Source organism: Pipistrellus hanaki (genome assembly GCF_964339955.1).
Source record: "Pipistrellus hanaki genome assembly, chromosome: 12".
NCBI classification, from domain to species: Eukaryota; Metazoa; Chordata; class Mammalia; order Chiroptera; family Vespertilionidae; genus Pipistrellus; species Pipistrellus hanaki.
The window spans coordinates 29,053,814-29,072,994 of record NC_140514.1 but is presented as its reverse complement, the minus strand read 5'-3'; the positions used below and the strand labels follow the sequence as shown (position 1 = coordinate 29,072,994).

Here is a 19,181-nt window from a genome sequence, read left to right as displayed (position 1 = left end):
AATATTGACTTATATAAATGTGTTCATTTTGGGTGAGGGACTAGAGTGATCAAGATTCCAAGTGGAGAAACATTTCTTATAGTAGACAATACATCCATATTTGCAATAATCTGTATTATTCTGCATCTGCAGGCTACCCTTTGTCTCTCTTAAGAACCAGTGCCACACTGAATCTGAAAGTTGATTTCCGTGAATCAGCTATCTCTTTTGTAAACTTCTGTTGTAACATGCCCTCCTGAGAAAATAGCTGCCTTGCTACCTTTCCCGATGCTGATATACTACTATCTGTGGATAATGACTGTTGGGCATATCTTGGTATATAATAATTAAAAAAATGGCTAGTCTGTGCTACATACAATTGACTTTTTCTTAGGCTTGATAAGTGAGAAAATAGTAAAATAGCAACACACTCTCTTCTCGGTCTGACCTAATTTTCATGCTAACAGATTCTAGCTGAGGAAAACTGAATGTGAAATATTAAAAATGTTTATGTGGCTGCAGGATTACCTTTTATATAAATGCCTCCTGTAAAAATAGTTTCTTCTTTCAGAAACAAAACATACTCCCTCCAAGACACAAGATTAAGAAAGAGGTAGGTTCCTCTCCCTTGAAAAATATAGGCCGTATCTGCCCAATGTGACTGTCTCTCTATTAATATCAGTCACACCCAGCTAGGGCTGGCTGCATATACGTGCACAATGCTAATTTGAAAACCCTCTTCCTTGAAAACACCACCACCCAGAATCTAAGCTTTGGAAAACACCATGTAAAGGAACTACTACCTCGCTTTGCATTCTGTATTACCACTCCCGTACATGTGATTTCATAGGCGTCATCCTAATGGATTTGAGGTCTGTCAGCTGCTCGGTTTTTCATATAATATTTTTCAAATTTAAGAAATGTGCTTTAGTGATCATGTTGGGCGAATGGGACACTAACTCCCCCAGTGGGTCCCTGCAGACCTGCTGCCGCACAGGATGGGAGACGTGAAAACCTTTACTTTGTTTTTGCAGCCTGCACAGCCGCCGGGTCCTGCAGGCTCCGCTCCCAGGGCAGCTTCCCGCAGGTCCACCGCAGCAGGCAGTAGCCCAGGATCTCAAGGTCACTCCGTCTGGACAGGGCTAGAGCAGTCGGTGTCGAGAGAGAGAGAGACGAGGGATAAGCACAGGTTTTGAGAGACGGAGAAGCCGCTGATTTCACTACTCCCGATGAAATATGAAAAAGCCAAACGGGCAACGTGTTTTGTTTGTTCAGCTGGAGTAGAACTTAAAACGCCGCCGAGGCGCTTGGCTCCAGCCCGCAGACAGGCAGTGACTTGTGGCTGTTGAAAGTGAGGGTCAGTTTCCTCACCTCCTCCAACTTCATCCTTCCTCAGTCTGGCCTGTCACATGAACTTGATCTCCATGGCCTGACATGATCCAGACAACCCATAACCTGGCACCAACACTTTCTCAAAGAGCCAAGCAGTAAAACAAAGAAATAAATGTCTGCAGCTAAATTGCTAACACATGTTCCAGGAAGTCCATGGGGTCTGCATTGGTCATGCAGAGACCCTTTGAGTGCAGACTAAACACTGATGGCCTTTTCCGCTCCCCTCATGCGAGCAGCGTTCGGAGTTGGAAGAATATGACAAAACTGCCATCTAGTGTGCAGGATGGAAAACCAGGGCTGTCTTTAAGATTTCCCATTTAGTGAAAGTGGAGGATACATATGCCTTCTGTTTTGGGTACACGGTTCTAAAAATTTCACAAATATTCGTTTTAGATTTAAGCGGAGCTACGCTAAGATTCTGGGTCAAATATCCTGAGTAGAAAATAGAAAGATAAGGCAATGGTGTGCATGGTGGAAGTGGCCGGAAGTCAATTTTAAAGCCAAACAGAAGCTTTCAGCCTTTTTATATAAAATGTAGTAAAAGAACATGGTTAGGCCACACAAAATATCGTTTATATCGAACTACTAAATGCTGTAGATTAATTCCATCATAACTTTACATTTTAAAAAGTGCCTGATTTAAAGAGATGGACAACGAAACCTAAGAATCATGTCATATATAAAAATTTTTTTACTGAAATAATGATGAAAATATTAATGAAATCTTACAAAATAAACTATTTCTAACCATTCTAACCTGCTACAAAACGACAAGTTGGTATTTACATTTCTGCCACTACGTGCATGCTCACCTGTGCAGGGATAGACACTCTCCTGAGTGCAATTTGCGGCTGTTCTAATTTTCTGTAAACAGGTATTCTATTTTATCTTTCATGAAATAAACTCCAAAAAAAAAAAAAAAAAAAAATCGCTCGGTCAACTTAGTTTTTAGTTTTAAAAGTTATAATGCTAAGAACAATATAATGCTAGCACAGCACGGCTACTTTTGGTAACTATACCTAAGTTTTTATAAAAGCAGAAGACAAGATTAGCTCTCACACGCACTCCATCTTAACTGCTATTAGAGACTGGGACCATTAAAGGCCCTTCAGTCTAGCAGAATGCTGCAATCCCCTGGGTGCCATTTGCTTTCTGCACGAGCTTCAACAATGTCCTAATGCGAGTCCTGGCTCTCGTATTAAAATAAAAACACGGCCTCTACCACACAGTTTTGTACTGATTTCTTCAGCAATAAATCTCCCATTAATAATGGAATGGCTCCATTTTTACAGATGTGTTCACACGTCCCTTTTTCCATTATTGCAATTCCCGATTACCACCACTTAAAAAATCCACGTCCTCTAATTTTTGAAAAATTATATTCTGGCACCTGTTTGGAGGACACAGGCTATACACAAGCAGGCCTCTGAGGAAAAACAATCAAGAATTAAAATGGAATGAAGTTTCCAGTCACTTTCTCCCGCCCTCTGACTGAGGGATTAATTGATCCGAAGCAGCAGTAACGACAAGTCATTTAGATTTCTGAAGCCAATCTTTCATAAACTGGTCTCATTGGAAATAGCCCTTTAAGAAGAGTTAACTTTACTTCACTACTACAGTTTGGCCTTACCTAAATAAAATATATCATCACATTTTTTAATGTTTTACTTTTTTTGTTGTGATATTATACAATAAAAATGGTTAGGTAGGTGTTTTACCAGTGTTTCCATTCAGTTCTATGGAAATAAATGTAATGTTTAACAACATCCTATAGTTTCTCTTTCCCACCATTAAAGAATGAGATGAAATATTAAAAATGTTTATAAGTACATGTCCTCCCTGAAATTCCCTCCCAGAGAAATAAATTGGGAAAACTGATGTGTTTCAGTGAAATTAAATGCTAAGTTTCTACCAACAATTAGGTCTTCTTTCCATCTACTGTACACAGAAAAGTAATTTTAATATCTGTTAATTTAATTAAAAATAAATATTTTAGATGATATGTCAATATGTGTGCAACTAACACAATCAATTGATCATATATATCTAATTGATTTTAAAATATATCAGACAATAAATGACATGCCAAATATTACTGAATAAATGTTTTAATAGTTACTACATATATCCTATTATTTCCTTTGTATTTCAAAAGAATTAAGTAAAATGCTGAAAATAAAAACAAGAATTGATTATGTTTGAAGAGAACTATTAATGTCTAAGTATAAAAATATTTAATTTGAAAGTTAAAATATATTATGGATTCTTTTGTTTCTGTATAATTTGTATTTCTATATAATTTACTGTAACATATGGAGCTCTTCAGTTATATTTATAATATAATCATTAACTGTATATTTTCACATAGACTTCCTAAAAACATCCATTACCTATCGTGCTCTTGGAATGTAACAAAATTTGGTTAATAATATCTTTCTTCTACACTCTCTTGTTAGTTTCCCCAAATATAATTTCGCATCTAACTTTCATTTAGCTTATTAATATGAAGCAATGTACGTGACTCTTTTTGTGAAAAGCCTGTGGTGTTCTCAATGGCTCAACCTTTCTAAATTATAAAGTATTGCCTACAGTTGTGGTTGGCAAACTGTGGTTCGCGAGCCACATGCGTCTCTTTGGCCCCTTGGGTTTAGCTCTTCCACAAATACCATGGTCTGGGTGAGTCTATTTTGAAGAAGTGGCGTTAGAAGAAGTTTGTTTAAAAAATTTGGCTCTCAAAAGAAATGTCAGTCGTTGTACTGTTGATATTTGGCTCTGCTGACTAATGAGTGTGCCGACCACTGGCCTAGAGGAACAATGACTGAAAAGTAAGGCACAGGGAGGAACTTGAATTCTGTTTCATTAGAAAGCTTACGACAGGAACAGGTGACACTGAAATGTGTCCTTAAAATAAATACAAGTGATGTGATTTATGAAGCTGCTACAGTGCCAGACACTCTGACTGCTTTGATATTACCTCATTTACTCATCTTAACAATATAAGGAAGGTATTATTAACCCTGTTGGCAAGTAAGAAAACAGAGGCTTAGGGAGGTTAAATAACTTGCTCAGTATCACAGAGCAATATTTGACATATCTCTGTACTGAAATCCTTCTTTCAGAATCCAAAGCCCATACTCAATCTAATAATTATTTTGCTTCCAATGTTAGTTTTAACATCATTCAAACAACATTACATATACTCCTTCTATAGTTGGGGACTTACTTGAAGTAGGCATTTTAATTTAACACACCAAAAGATACACAGAGACAAAGACAGTTCTTTGGACAAGAAATAAACCAGCAGCAAATCCTGAGTTCTGAGCTGTAGCACAAAAATTTTTCATACAACTACCCTTTCAGGATACTATTTCTTTCAAACTACTTCATTCTAAAGAAGAATTATGTCTAGTTAAAACATTAATTCATAAAGTGTTAAATGGTCCTTCCAAGATGGTACATGAACAGAGAAGTTACCTTAGAGAGCTGGGCCTTATTCTAAAAACAAACTGGAGTGAAATCATCTGGGCCCAATTCATCCAATGGAATGAAAGAGGAATTGAGAGAACAAGAAAAGTGCAAGTGTTAATCCCAAAATGAATCTGATTATTTGCCTAAAGGGTTTTCTGTTTAGTTTTATTTCTTACAGAGAGTACCATTATGAAGTGTGAAGAAAAACAAGTTTAGTAGGAAATAATAAAGTGAACTTGAAAACTTTTGCCTCAAGCAAACGGGGTTTAAATGCCCCAAATACTCATTTATATGCTCAGAAATGACAATAGGAATGCAGAATGCATGTGAATAAGATGCTCATCTGGGCAAGGGGAAGGTGACTATCTGCAAAACAAATCTAAACTTTAATTTTATGTTTCTAACTAGTAACTTCTGTTATTCAGGATTTCGTAAATTCATATATATAACAAGCTGGAAACTGTTATGGTGGCCACAAATGTTTGCAATTTCAAAAAGAATGACATTGGGAAGAAAGAATGCAATATGCGACAATGCAAAGAAAATATTAAATCCCTATTTTTGTATGTACCTTTTAAATTCTAAGCCTTAGTTTTTTATGAAACACTACAGTGGCAGGCTTAGGACATGTTACTCGACAGAGCAAAGCTGTAGGCATCGTGCATTTGGTCGATGTGTATTCTTAACCCAACCAAAGAGTTCAAGTCCTATGTCATGACTTCAAAAGTCATATCTAAATGTCAGAATTGGGTTATGCATGCAGAAGAAATAGTGTCCTCATTAATTCTTATTGATAGATACATCAACCAAAGACTATTTACAGCAGATACATTTACCTAAAAATAGAAATCAACAGTTATTTTTTTTTTTTTTGATTACTAAAAGCTCCAACAGAGCACATCAACAACTTGATGGCTTCCCTTGACATCCTATAATGGAAAATTGGGTTCCTTTTTTGAATTATTGTTTAAGAAGATAAATATCATGTCACCTCCCCAAGTTTGGTAACATGAAAACACATTCTCAGTTTATTTCACATATATTTTGTAAGTTGGAGTGCTAAATTATAGTGAAGTGAAACCATGCAAGAAATAACACAAGACTTGGATTTCATACACGCTAGCAATTGGCAAAAAAAAAAAAAAAAAGTATGTAATATATCTTTCCTTGATACTGAATATATTACATAAACAAACAGCCACTTAAAATGGAATTTAGATATCATATTTTATGGTCATCCATGATGTCAAATTAAAACAGGCATTATACACTCAATGCACAGGTCTGAAGTATTTAAAAAAGCTCAATATGTTAAACGCAGTATATCTCAAGAGAAATTAGGTATTGACTGCATGCCTCAGTGAGTAGAAAAATCTACAAAAATCCATATCACACCATTGATCCAAATATTGCTTTTTTAACATTACTAAGAATGTAACAAATTTTAAAATAGTACATTTGACACAGATATAATTCTCTTTAATTATCAGGCAACGAGCCCAAAATATGTCAATGTTTATACATGTTAGTTTTTAGGAAGAAAAAAAAAACTGATAATAGAAGAGATAAGCCCAACATACATGACTCTAATTTTACACTAAATGAAGCACTTCAGCCACTCAGAAAATACCGTTAGGTCATTCAAGAGAATTGAGTTTGAAAGAGTAACTGCAATTTTTAAAAAACATACAGATATATAGATGTATGATAGTTGCAGACATAGTTGTTTATCCATTCATCTGTCAATCTAACCACCCCGCTGTATGTATCTCTTTGGTTTGTAATAATATAAGCTACCCTGCTTTTAAATAAAGTTGAACTAGAAAATGCTTAGGTCAAACTGCTGATCGACACCTTACACAAACTCCTTAACTATAAAAAAAAACACACAATTAATCCACAGAAAAATTAGTTAGCTGTGCTTTACGAATAATCACTATAAAAAGTACAGAGATTAGCGAGTTTGATCAGGTTAACAATCTCTGTTAAATGGTTAATTCACAAATCAGTCTCACAGTGAAGCCGGAATATTCCCTGGGCCTGACCAGACACAGACACCTGACACAGGACAAATGCTTTGACACCTAGAGGTTCCATCTCCCAGTGACAGCTTGTTCTGTTCTTTACGTTTTCCTTTGCATTATCTTTCTGAGTATTTATTTGATCTCATAGTCGGACTGTTATAGAAAACATTTTTCTGAGATTAAACTGCACAGTGGCTGTACCAAAAGTAAACACATACATATTTATGAATTTGACCTTCTGCATTAACCTACAGGATTTATGGCCATGTTTATTCTGGTTCCTAGATATAACTAAATGATTATTTCATTTCTAATAAAATCCTAAAGTGAAATGTTTTATTTAGGAAAACTAAATGTAAACCAATTAGAAATGAATTAAAACATAGAGGATATAAAACCCTTTATTTCGTACAGCAGACTAAAACTGCATATTAAACTTCAGTAAATGTGTGTGTATGTGTGTGTGTGTGTGTGTGTGTTAGCTATGTATGTGTGAACATATGTGTATGTATGTAAATAGGTATGCATGTATATCTGTATATTTAGATACAGATATGCCTGGGAGTTTAGTATAAATTCTATTTTAAATGCATTAAGGAGATATTTTTATAGGTAACCTATAAAACCTATAAAAGTAAATATTCACTCCAGCATATGACTTTCCAGCAAATACCAAAAATATATAATACAGACTCTTCTCTGAATAGTCTTGCCAGGGAGATAGTATCTTTCTACCATCATTTTCAGTTCAATATACTCCCCCAAAGCCCTACCATGGTGAAATCCACCCAACTAATCACATGTATTATTATTGAGGGAGGAAAAACCTTAAGCGAACTACAGAATAACAATTTGTTCAAATATTTTATGAGGATAGCACAATAAAGGCAATGCCCTAAACTATGGAATAACTGTAGAGGAATTTTAGATTACCACAGTCCAAACACTGTCCAGATTAACATGTAGCACCTCTTCTTCCCATTCAAATATCACACTGGTTTCTTAGCTGTTTTAATAGCCAAAAACACAATGTATCAAGATCAAAACTACCAGTTGAAATAAGTGGTCCAACCATAAGTTAATATCATCCTATATAATAAAAGGGTAATATGCAAATTGATCAAATGGCAGAAAGACCGGCTGCTGTGCTGCGCACTGACCACCAGGGGGCAGACACTCAATGCAGGAGCTGCCCCTGGTGGTCAGTGTGCTCCCACAGGCGGAGTTTTGCTGAGACAGAAGCCAGGCTCACAGCTGGAGAGAGCAGCAGAGGTGACAGGAGTCTCTGCAGCAGCGCTAAACATGTCTGACTGAGGATACCCCCCCTCCCCCACCCAGTGCAAGAATGTTGTGCACTCGGCCTCTAGTCATTAACATAATCAGACCAATGCTTAAGAATCTGTATGATGAATTTCCAGTTATACTACTATCAAAAACGCATTCCCAGATTCCTGAAAGTTATTTCACACCAATGAATCTGGCAAAAGAGGAAAATTCACTGAGAGTAAAAGAACTTTAAATTGAACAAGAACCCACTATCAATGAGCATTTGATTCTTATATTTCTTAATTTAATTTAAACCATGTCTAACTTGTATTTTTGAATGCTCCCTGATTCGTTAATAATGTAAACAGTGAAAAAATACAGAAGATTTCTTCATTTCTGAGCGGTCATTACTTTCCTAACCAAACTATCCTTGAAAAGTAATATAGTGATTTCTTTCCTTCTGATCCAAAGTATAAAAGCTAATTTCTATTTCAGAACATGTAACCTATGGTTCTTCCTAAAAGAAAGACAGTATCTAACCCACACACGTCTCACTTCTGCACTGGCGTACCTTAAACTGGGGTGGGTTTTAATTGCCCTGGAAAATGATCAAAACCCCTCTACATTACATGGCCAATGGTCCTTTTAATAGAAAAGGCAATAATATACAGTTGTTTGCACCAACTAAAACTCGTTAGAAAGTCTCAGTTTAGGGTAACAGTTTACCAGTCATTAACAAGTGCACATGTCTAATTGCCTTTTAGTGACAATGTGGTTCTTCCCAAGCTGTTTTATAATTCTTTGTATGGCTTAGCAAACTTGAAAATACTTTTATAAACAAAGTTTAAGGAGTATAATTTTGAAAGCCTAAGTTTTTCAATAATCACTTTTTTTTTTTTTTTACTAGCATAACATTAGAATTGACTTTTTGTCTTGCTGACAGAGCAACTAAGAAAGTACAGTTGCATTGACCATATTGATTGTGAACAAAGCAACCATCAGTGGGACTCTGCACCATATATTTTCAATATTGACCTCCTATTTCCTTTTCCATGGCTTTCTGGGCCGGCTATTGGATTTGGACTGCAGTGTAATAAACAGCTAAGGTTTAATTAATGGTAAATGAATACAAGACATAGGTTATGACTTTAACTAATTAGGTAATTGTTGAATTAAGTCTGCCCTGGAATGCAAGGCAGTACAATCAATATCCAATAAAAGGACTATGTATGTAATTTACCTGCAAATGTGTTTCCAATACCATCAAAGTGAGTTTAAATAAGTAAGATATATGAAAGGCGACTAGGAGAGATTTCCACAAATTAACACTTTATAGTTTCAGAAGAGATTTTCTTGTTGGAGATGGTATCTTCTGAAGCTCTGATAAGGGCACAATGAAAAGCAGGAACAATTCTTCACCAAAATTCTTTACCAAATCTGCATTCTTCACTACAGCATGGAAGTTCAGTTGCTGACCTCCAAGTTTAATCTATGCAAACTACTAATTTCCTGCCAAAAATAAGCATCAAGCTTACTTCTTTGAAACCCTTGTGCTTTTTCCCCACTTGTCATAGTCTGTATCTCCTCTCCCTATAAAACAAATATTCACTAGCAGACAATACCTCACCAGTGCTCTCAGTCCTTGAAGTGACTACGTAAAGGTCATTTCATGGAGTCTTATTATTCTGTAATTATTCTTGTGAAATAAAAAAGAGAAAAAGAGACTTACCTACTCCCTTGTGGGCATCCAAGCTGGTAAACTCCATGGTCCCATTATGGCCTTTTCTAGGGTTTTCCTGATACTGCTTGTGGTTCCCGTTGGGACAATATCTGTAGGCAAGTCCATAATCTGCAAGATAAACCTGGAAGACAAGTGAACCATGCTTTCATCCTCTGAAAAAGTAACCTTTATCATTAAGTCTTAAGAAACTGTTAGGTTAAGAAGTCTTATACCTACATTTGTATTACACCAAATGGTGCCTTAGGATAGAAAAGATACAACTGAGGACCATAACAGCTAACTTTCTGGTTTCAAACCTTACTTCATCATAGGCATATCCTGCTTCTGAGTTGACTTAGAGTTTATTCTTTTTATTTTGCTCCCAAATTCCCTCCCCTCCAGTTGGACATCTAGACATCATAAACCACAACGTGCATTTTTACCTGCATTCATGCAGCTACTGGGGCTCCGCCTTTTCTTGTAACCCCTTCTCTGTCACATAAAACTGTTTCAGAGCAAACAATCTACATGTACAAACCTAATGTTATAGGAGTTTCCATGAACAGGAAGTATAAAAATAGTGAACTGATTGTAAGAGGTAATGACTCAAAAAACACACCAGCAGGTTGTATTTAAGAATGGAACGTCAATGCAGTATTCTGCCATTCAGCCCGATCCATATCGTCACTGTAATCTTTGCAAGCCAGTCAGAATTTGTAAGTCAGTCGGAATTGCAAGTAGGGTTTCCAAACAGAATATAAATTGATAAAAGCCAGAAGTCAGTTCAGGTGAATTTTCCTCAGATTACTTTGGAGTGAGAAAGAGGAGGGAGACATAGTTTTACAGACACAGAATATACTGAATAGAAACCGTTATGACTATTTATTTTGACAGGAAGTCAAAATACAGTCCTTTCCAACTATCTGTTACCATGCTCCCCCCACCCTCCAAAAAAAGCAGTTTCTACTTTTTTAAAATTTGTGGATTGAGATAACCTTTCATGACAATAGAATATTATAAAACCAGTACTTTAGATTGCCCTGCGTGGCTTAGTGGATGAGCGTCAACCCATGAACCAGGTGGTCATAGTTTCAATTCCCGGTCAGGGCACAAGCCTGGGTTGCGGGCACGATCCCCAATTTAGGGCAGGCAGGAGGCAGCTGATCAATGATTCTCTCTCATCATTGATGTTTCTCTCCTTCTCCTTTCCTCTCTGAAATCAATACAAATAGATCTAAAAGAATAAAAATAAATAAAACTTGCATTTTAAAATATATCTATTAAAAGTATCTTTTAGTTTCTGTAAGGTTTTGGTTTTAGGATAGCTGAAGTAGGAGGTATTTTGAACTTCAAAATATAAACAGCACAGAGTTTTCTTCATTTGTTGGGTAACATAGCTTGCTAGTGCCTGAGAACATGGTGTTTTAGTTTTGTCTCTCGCCTACAGATGCTGTTTCTCTACATAGTCTCAGAAGTAACTGATCCCTCTGCTCTAAGTAACTTGACTTCAGGATCATATGTGCAACTGGTTGCTTGCTTTCACTATTTATGATGCATTTATCTTTATTTATTTCAAGAACTAAGTTGATAGGCTTCACTTTACAAAGTAGATATCCCAGAAATGTACATATTGATAATTTAGCAAAATAGAAATATGTATTACACTAGAGTAGTTTACTTAAAAATAAAAAGAGCCATAAAGAAGCTTTTCATGTAGTCATTAGCCAAAACAATAAGACCTCAATTAAACTTTACGAGGTACTTAATAGACGTCAGCGCATGCTAAGAGCTTTATATTCCTTGGCCCATGCCATCCTCCACAGAAATCCTGCATGTAGGTAGCATCATCTCCAGCTCACTCATGCAAATTGACGCTCAGTGAGATTATGTGACTTGTGTAGTAAAATGGAGTCAGAGTCTGACTCCAGAATTTTCATTCTCAGTCACTGTTGGAAGGAAACTGCACTGCACTGCACCTGCTAAGACGACGAGAAAGACCTTATTCAAGGCCTTGCAATAGGGGAGATAGATTAAACTCAACTCCACTGAAACAAAGGTGGGGAAGTTTTTAAGCGCTGGGCAGGCTAGTGAAAAGTCCTGGAGGATATTAGGGGAAGTTGGTCAAAGTGGCTAGGTTACCCATGTTTGTTAATTTGTGCTTAGGCCCTACCCTCCTTCAGAGATTGAAGGGATAGGAACACAATGTTTCTTACAGGAATGACACCCAGGACCTTGAGAAAGGACTTTTCTTTGCTGGGAGGTTGTGGTTGTGTGTGTGTGTGTGTGTGTGTGTGTGTGTGTGTGTGTGTGTGTGTGTTATTACTGGTTAAATCTCCCAAGTAGTCATTGTTCTGTTCAGATTTTTTTATTTCTTCATGATTCAATCTTTTTTTAAAAAAAAAAAGTATTTTATTGATTTTTTTTCTTTTTTTTTTACAGAAAGGAAGAGAGAGGGACAGTTAGAAACATCAATCAGCTGCCCCCTGCACACCCCGGCAACCAAAGCACACACCCTTGACCAGAAATGAACCTGGGATCCTTCAGTCCACAAGCCAACACTCTATCTACTGAGCCAAACCGGCTATGGCTATGATTCAAACTTGATAGGTTGTATCTTTCGAGGAATTTCTTCTAGGCTATCTAATTTGTCGATACATAATTGTTCATAGTACTTTCTTATGATTCTTATCTGTGTTATCAGTTATAATGTCTCTTCTCTTATTCCTGACTTCATTTATCAATATTTGGATCTTCTTTTTTTCTTAGTTTAGCTAAAGGTTTGTCTATTTTGTTTTCAAGATAACAGTTCAGTTTCATTGATATTTTCTATTACCTTTTAAATCTCCATTTCACTTATTTTCACTCTGAAATTTATTATTTCCTTCCCTTTAATAACATTGTGCTTGGTTTGTCCCTTTCCTATGTGTAAAGTTAGATTGTTTTATTTGAGATCTCTCTTTGTTTTTAATGTAGGTGTGTATTGCTATAAACCTCCCTCTTAGAACTGCTTTGGCTGCATTACATAAATTTTGGAATGCTGTGTTCATTTCCATTTGTCTAAGAGTATTTCTTCCCTTTTGATTTCTTCTTTGACATACTGGTTGTTCAAGAGTATGTTGTTTAAGCTCCATATATTTATGAATATTATAGTTTTCATCTTGAAACTGATTTCAAGTTTCATATCATTGTGGTTAGAAAAGATGCTTGGCAAGATGTCAATCCTCTTCAATTTACCAAGACTTGTGCCCTAACAAGATCTATTCTAAAGATTGCTCTATGTGCACCTGAGAAGAATGTGTATTCTATTGTTAGATGGAATGTATTGTATGCCAATCAGGTCTATCAGATTTAACATGCAGTTTAAGTCCAATGTTTTCCCATTGATTTTCTGTCTGAATAATCTATCCATTGTCAAAAGTGGGTTATTGAAGCCCCTGTCTATTTTTAATGTATTCCTATTTTCCCCTTCAAATCTGTTCATATATGCTTTATATATTAGGTGCTCCAATATTGGGTGTATAATTGGTGGTCTTAAAAGAGCTGTAGGTAGAAATCAAACAATCACAGAAGGCTATGGAACAAAATAACAAAACAAACATCTATCTATCTTCACCCCACTACATATATTTACTTTTTCAGTTTGTATTTTTATCTACTAGTATAGCCTATGATTAGAAATATTTACATTTTTATAGGTTCAATGAGAATTAAATTCTCTAAAATTCTCATGCAAGTTTTACTACTAGAATATATCAATATTTTTAAAATGATAGGTTGTAAAGCATTAATAAAATAAATTTAGGATAACTGAATTTGGTGGGTAGAGATTTGATGTAGAGGAAGTAAAGCAAATAGTATGTACAAAGTGTTGACAAATTATTTTATCTCAAATTAGGTCAAAGTGAGAGTTTCTACAAAGATAACTTCATAGAAATACACTGTATAAAATGGTGTTAGAACTAATCAAAATAAGAAAGAAAAAAAAGGCTAGGAAATGTCAAGCAAGATAAGGAAGGAAAGAAAGGAAATAACATTTGTTGAGGTTCTAATTATGTGATAATCACTGAGCAAAATACCTTTCACAAATTATTTCATTAAACCAAATCAATCACCCAGCCAAGTAGCATTGGTCTCATTCTACATATGAGAAAGCTGAGTTAACTTGTCTAAGTCACTGCACCATAAAGAATAGAAGGATTCAAATCCATACCAGTAAGAATTCAAAGTCCATTTTTTTTTTTTTTAATAAAACATACAATTTGGGATTCTGCCCATTGCTGAAATTTTGTTGAAGTAAAATCTAAGTTTAAGTAGAACTTAATCTACAGTAGGGTTTGCAGTGTTTGCCCTGTTTTTATATGCCTTTGAGCTATGAATAATTTTTGCATCTTTATAGGATTGTAAAAAAAAAAAAAAAGAAAAACATAAAGTAACTAAAATATTTACTATCTGGCTCTTTACAGAGAAAGTTTACCAACCTTTAATCTAAAGAAAAACTTGGTTTCAGTTAACTTTTTTTATATTATCCTTTTTTATTTTCTGTGAAATAAAAAATAACTGGTTAATATTTTTTACTTTAAATATAAATACATATAATGTGTTTTAAGTTTTAGAAGCTAGTAGTAGGAAACCCAAGATCACCTACCAGGTAGATGATTTGCATTATAATAGGAATAGTCACAAGAAAATTTAAAATCCAGCACCCTAATGCATTTTAAATGATTTTCTTTCTATGCAACTTTTCTGAATTTGGTAACGGATTCCTTTCTCTATGAGTAAAAGGACAGCCCTTCCTGCTTCCCTTTCCTTACACTGTACTGCCCCTCACATTTCTACATGGTACTCATTTTTTTCTCACCTTTCTGAGATATGCTTTAAAAACAAACAAACAAACAAAAAAACTGTAAGGCGGGTAGAGATGATGTGTGTCATTATCCACACTTAACAGGTGAAAAATAACGTGATATACCCAAATAATGCATGTTACCAACACTCACCAAGTCCTGCTTCTACAAAGGGTTTTGTTTTAATACATTTCTTAGCACACCTTCTCCCAAAAAAAAACACCACCACCACACTGTCACACACACACAAAAACAAAACAAAACAAAACAAAACAAACAAACAAAAAAAACCCACACACCTATTCTGAGCTAATGTTTTCATGGACTTTTGATTTTATTATCTTATTACCTAAGGTAGTGTGTCAGCCACTGAAGTGTAATCCCATCAAGAAAGAACTGGCCTATCACCTGTAAGGAGCACAATAAAGTGAAAACTCCAGAGGCGGGATCATTAGGAATCGCCAGAGCATGTGAGCCAAGGCTACACTCTTCCTGGGCAGCTCCTGTCAGACAATGACCACGAAGGGGTGGGAGGAAGGAGGTTGCTGTGTGGCCTATTCTACCTAATCAGAGCTTCTTGTGGACATTGGTTCTTCTGCTGCTCCCTGAGGGTTAGCTGAGCTTTGTCAGAACTGCACCATCGTCAGAGCTCTCCCTGCTCAATCCTCCTTGTCCCCTTTCCTTTCCTGGGTGTCACATCAACACCCCCCTCAGAAAGCATCCCTTGTCCAATCCTGCTTCTTGTCCTTTTGCTCTCATAGGTAATATACTTCCTTTCCCAACAAAGCCCCTACACTCCTAATCCTGCCTCAGCATCTGTTCCTCTGAGATGGTCTGTAAATCACATACAAAAAGATGAAATCAAAGTTGCTTTTGATGACCATGAGAAATACAGCTTTCCTGTACCAACCAAGCCTGTCTCCAATACAACATTCTGTTTATCTACCTGTGCACCCATGTATGCCTCATCTTCATGTTCCGCAGTTAAACCTTTACTTCCCATCTCCTTTGCTTCCTACTGTTGTAGGAGCTTACATTGCTTTACCTTTCCAAATGGATGGGTGACACTAGCAATGGAAGAACACCTGTAGTGACTCTTGGAAGGGAACTGCATGGAAAGGGCTGTTGTGTTCAATCTGGCCCCCGGGTGCTCTCCTCTACTTCCTACCACACCTGCTGGATCCACAGTTCACTCCCTGGATTCACCACTGATGAAAGCTAGGGAACAAATCCTTCACCAACAGGCAGCTAACTGCGTTTTCATTTGTGTCCACGCGGATTTACTATTTTAGAATGCACAAAGTTATTCTACTTTATTTATGTCTTGGCCCCACATTTATAAGATGTAAGCTCCTAGTGAACAAGAGGCAGGATAATGTTGTATAACTTGTTTGTATCCAAACAGCACCCACTCTAAGGTCTTGTGTATAGCAGGCTTAAATAAATTCCCATTGATCAGACTTGATGGTAATAATTGGACAAATTGATGTAAATTTTTTTCAATAGATAGCTGAGTGCCAAGCATGATAAACTATTGACAACTATAATTAAAAAAAAAAAAAAAAACAAAGAAAAGTGAATGCATATTATTTTGAATATAGTTGACCCTTGAACAACACAGGCTTGAACTGCATAGATCCACTTATATGCAGATCTTTTTTTCAATAAATACCATAAATGTATTCTCTTAATGTGAAAATGTGATTTTCTTAGTCACATTTTCTTTTCTCTGGCTTAGTTTATTGTTAGAGGACAGTACATAATACCAGTAATATACAAAAATGCATGTTAATCAACAGTATTGTTTTGAAGAAGTCAAGTCATATGCAGCTTTTTGGCTGTGCAGAAGCAGGGGCGGGGCTGTCTGTGTCCCCACATTGTTCAAGGGTCAACTGTACATGCTATGTGAAAGCATCAAGTACTTCACAGAAATGTGATTGTTTAGCCCTCATGACCCTAAGACTAAACTATTTTAATATACCTTGAGGATGGAAAAATAGGATGAGTAGGTTAGGTGCTCTGTACAAAACAAACTTACAATAATTGGCAAAGTTGAGATTTGAACCTCAATCAGTCTGACCAGAAGGCTGAGCATTTTCCCACATACAGGAAGGGAGATGGCATAATCACATCTACAAGTCTAGAGGTAACATGTTCTTTGACAAAAATATATTAGATTTACATTTAATAGTATTTTAGAACAAGGAGAGGGTATTTTGAATTAGGGAACTCAGAGGAAAAAAAAAAGCTGAGCCTTGAAAATTCCTATATAATAAAAGCTTAATATGCAAATCGACCAAACAGTGGAGTGATCAGTTGGCAGGTGGCAGGGCTGGTGAGCGGACGGTGCCAGGCCAGCCAAGGCGGGTGCCAGTGGGCAGAAGGAGGGGACGGTGATCAGGGGCAGCAGTGACTGGCAGCAGCGGTGGTGGGGCAGGGCCGGAGCTGCCCCGTGGCGATCAGTGCTTAGGAATCCTAAGCACCCAGCAGCCACACTGACTCAGATGGCAGCATTTCTCAACATATGATAGGATGGCCACGAATGTCAGCTGGAGAAGGGCGCCAGAGATTCTGACACTGGAAGAGAAGGGAGGCGCTAATGTGAACAAATGTCACTGCCCATCAGTAATGTCATTACTACCTTACCTCCACTTTGCAAATTCACATTAGAGAAGAAATATGTATATGTAGTCCCAAAATGTGATTCACTTTTCAAGGACTTAATATTGTTGTGTGCAATCTAATACCTTAGCATAATCTAGAATATTTAACATAAATAAATCCTTTTCATTAGCATAACCTGTTGTGGCAAAAAAAAATGTGTCTGTTAAGCTCTCACTGTCAAGAGACTGATGGAAATTATACTACTGGGGAGACAGTCACTACTCATGACTCTGTTTTAATAGCAATTTAGAAAACACTTTGAAAACTCCAGAAGAACATATAGAGGTACTCGGCAACTGTAGAGGCTCTTATACAAGAAGGCCAGCATTTATCTTATTTGAATATGGTATAAATATTTTACTATTCTATCAACAAGATACTGTAATGTGAAAATCGTCACTATAAACTAAATGCTTACTGACTAATGAAAATCACTATATGCCAAAAGGAGAAAGAAGCATGAAATGAGCAAGCAGCATGTTCATGAAAGTCATGCATATCTGTTATAAAACCTGCATGTAGCCTGAAAGATGCTACTATGTTTTTATATAAATCTGTGCTTCCTATTATTTTTATTACTAGAGGCCTGGTGCATGAAATTCGTGCACGGGTCCCTAAGCCTGGCTGGCGATTAGGGCTGATCAGGTTCCCCACCTCCTGGCCTCCTCCCTCGCTGGCTCCTTCAGCACCCCACCACCCCTGCTACTGATCACCTGCCATGTTCCACGACACCCCCTGGTGGTCAGGGCATGTCATAGTGAGCGATTGAACTCCCAGTCCAACTCCCAAGGAAACAATTTGCATGTTAGCCTTTTATTATATAAGATATAGTACTTCCTTGCTTCTACTCAACATCCCTACCTTGTTTCTGCCAATAAAATAATGCTACAAATGATACATGTACATTACCACTATTCAGCCTAGACAAAAAATACAACTTTTAAAACTTGCCAGCTTACTTTTCAAACACGATACTTATTAGAATAAACTCAAAGACATATTTTTCAAAAACATAGTCTGACCTTATCTTTTAGTGAGTGGTAAAAACCCTGCAATGTCTGGTTAATGATAAATGTAACATGTGCTTATACTTAAAATATATGCTTCATAATGTTGGGTTTTCCTTTCTTCTAGGTCTCATAACTACTCATACTTCAAGTTTGGAATTTTATCCCTTTTATTTATATTTACTTTCAGAGAGAGAGAGAGAGAGAGGAGAGAGATTAAGAGACATGCCCAAGGTTTGTGGAGAAGAGGCATAAAAGCTGTATCTCTTATAAATCATTGTCTGTCCACTCCATGTACTGTTCCATCAGGCCCAAATATATGATCCCTTAAATGGTACCATATACTCAGGCTTCCTAACAACATACTGAGGTATATTTAGCAGTGTTTGAAATATTAGCATGTTTATTCCAAGACCTGCTTTTCTACTCCAACCTGGTTCTTTTAGCAACATATGGAGGCCTATTTGATCAACTAGGACTGTGACTTAATATACTTTGATGACTTTAGGTTGAAATTCCCTCAATAATTCAGAGGCTCAGAATTGCTCCTTTACTAAAAATGACTTCACCTATAAAAGAAAACTTTTCCAATATAGTCTATTTCCAATTTGTCCTTTTGACACAAGTTCTCAAGGATTATACAAAAGAACCTCTCTTTATAATTTCTAATGTGATATCAAAGCATATAACTTGTGTCTGTCCTTTAACAAATAGACAATGGAAGAGGCTAATCTGAATTGCATCCAATTTATGGCCTTCCTCTTTGTCTAAATCAAATCTAAACTTGAGACTTCAACATGTCAGAAACATTCTCAGA

General features: G+C 36.4%; 1 protein-coding gene across 4 annotated transcripts in view; it reads right to left on the bottom strand.

Moving 5' to 3' along the window:
• VRK2 (VRK serine/threonine kinase 2) overlaps window positions 1-19,181 on the bottom strand; it is a 70,354-nt gene that overhangs the window by 21,169 nt on the left and 30,004 nt on the right. For all 4 annotated transcript variants that reach the window (XM_084900404.1, XM_084900403.1, XM_084900406.1 and 1 more), the window contains exons 8-9: window positions 9,859-9,991; window positions 1,001-1,121 (exon numbers count right to left, since the gene is read on the bottom strand). In XM_084900404.1, coding sequence (XP_084756530.1) covers window positions 1,001-1,121; window positions 9,859-9,991 — 254 coding nt within the window. The remainder of the gene's footprint in view (window positions 1-1,000; window positions 1,122-9,858; window positions 9,992-19,181) is intronic.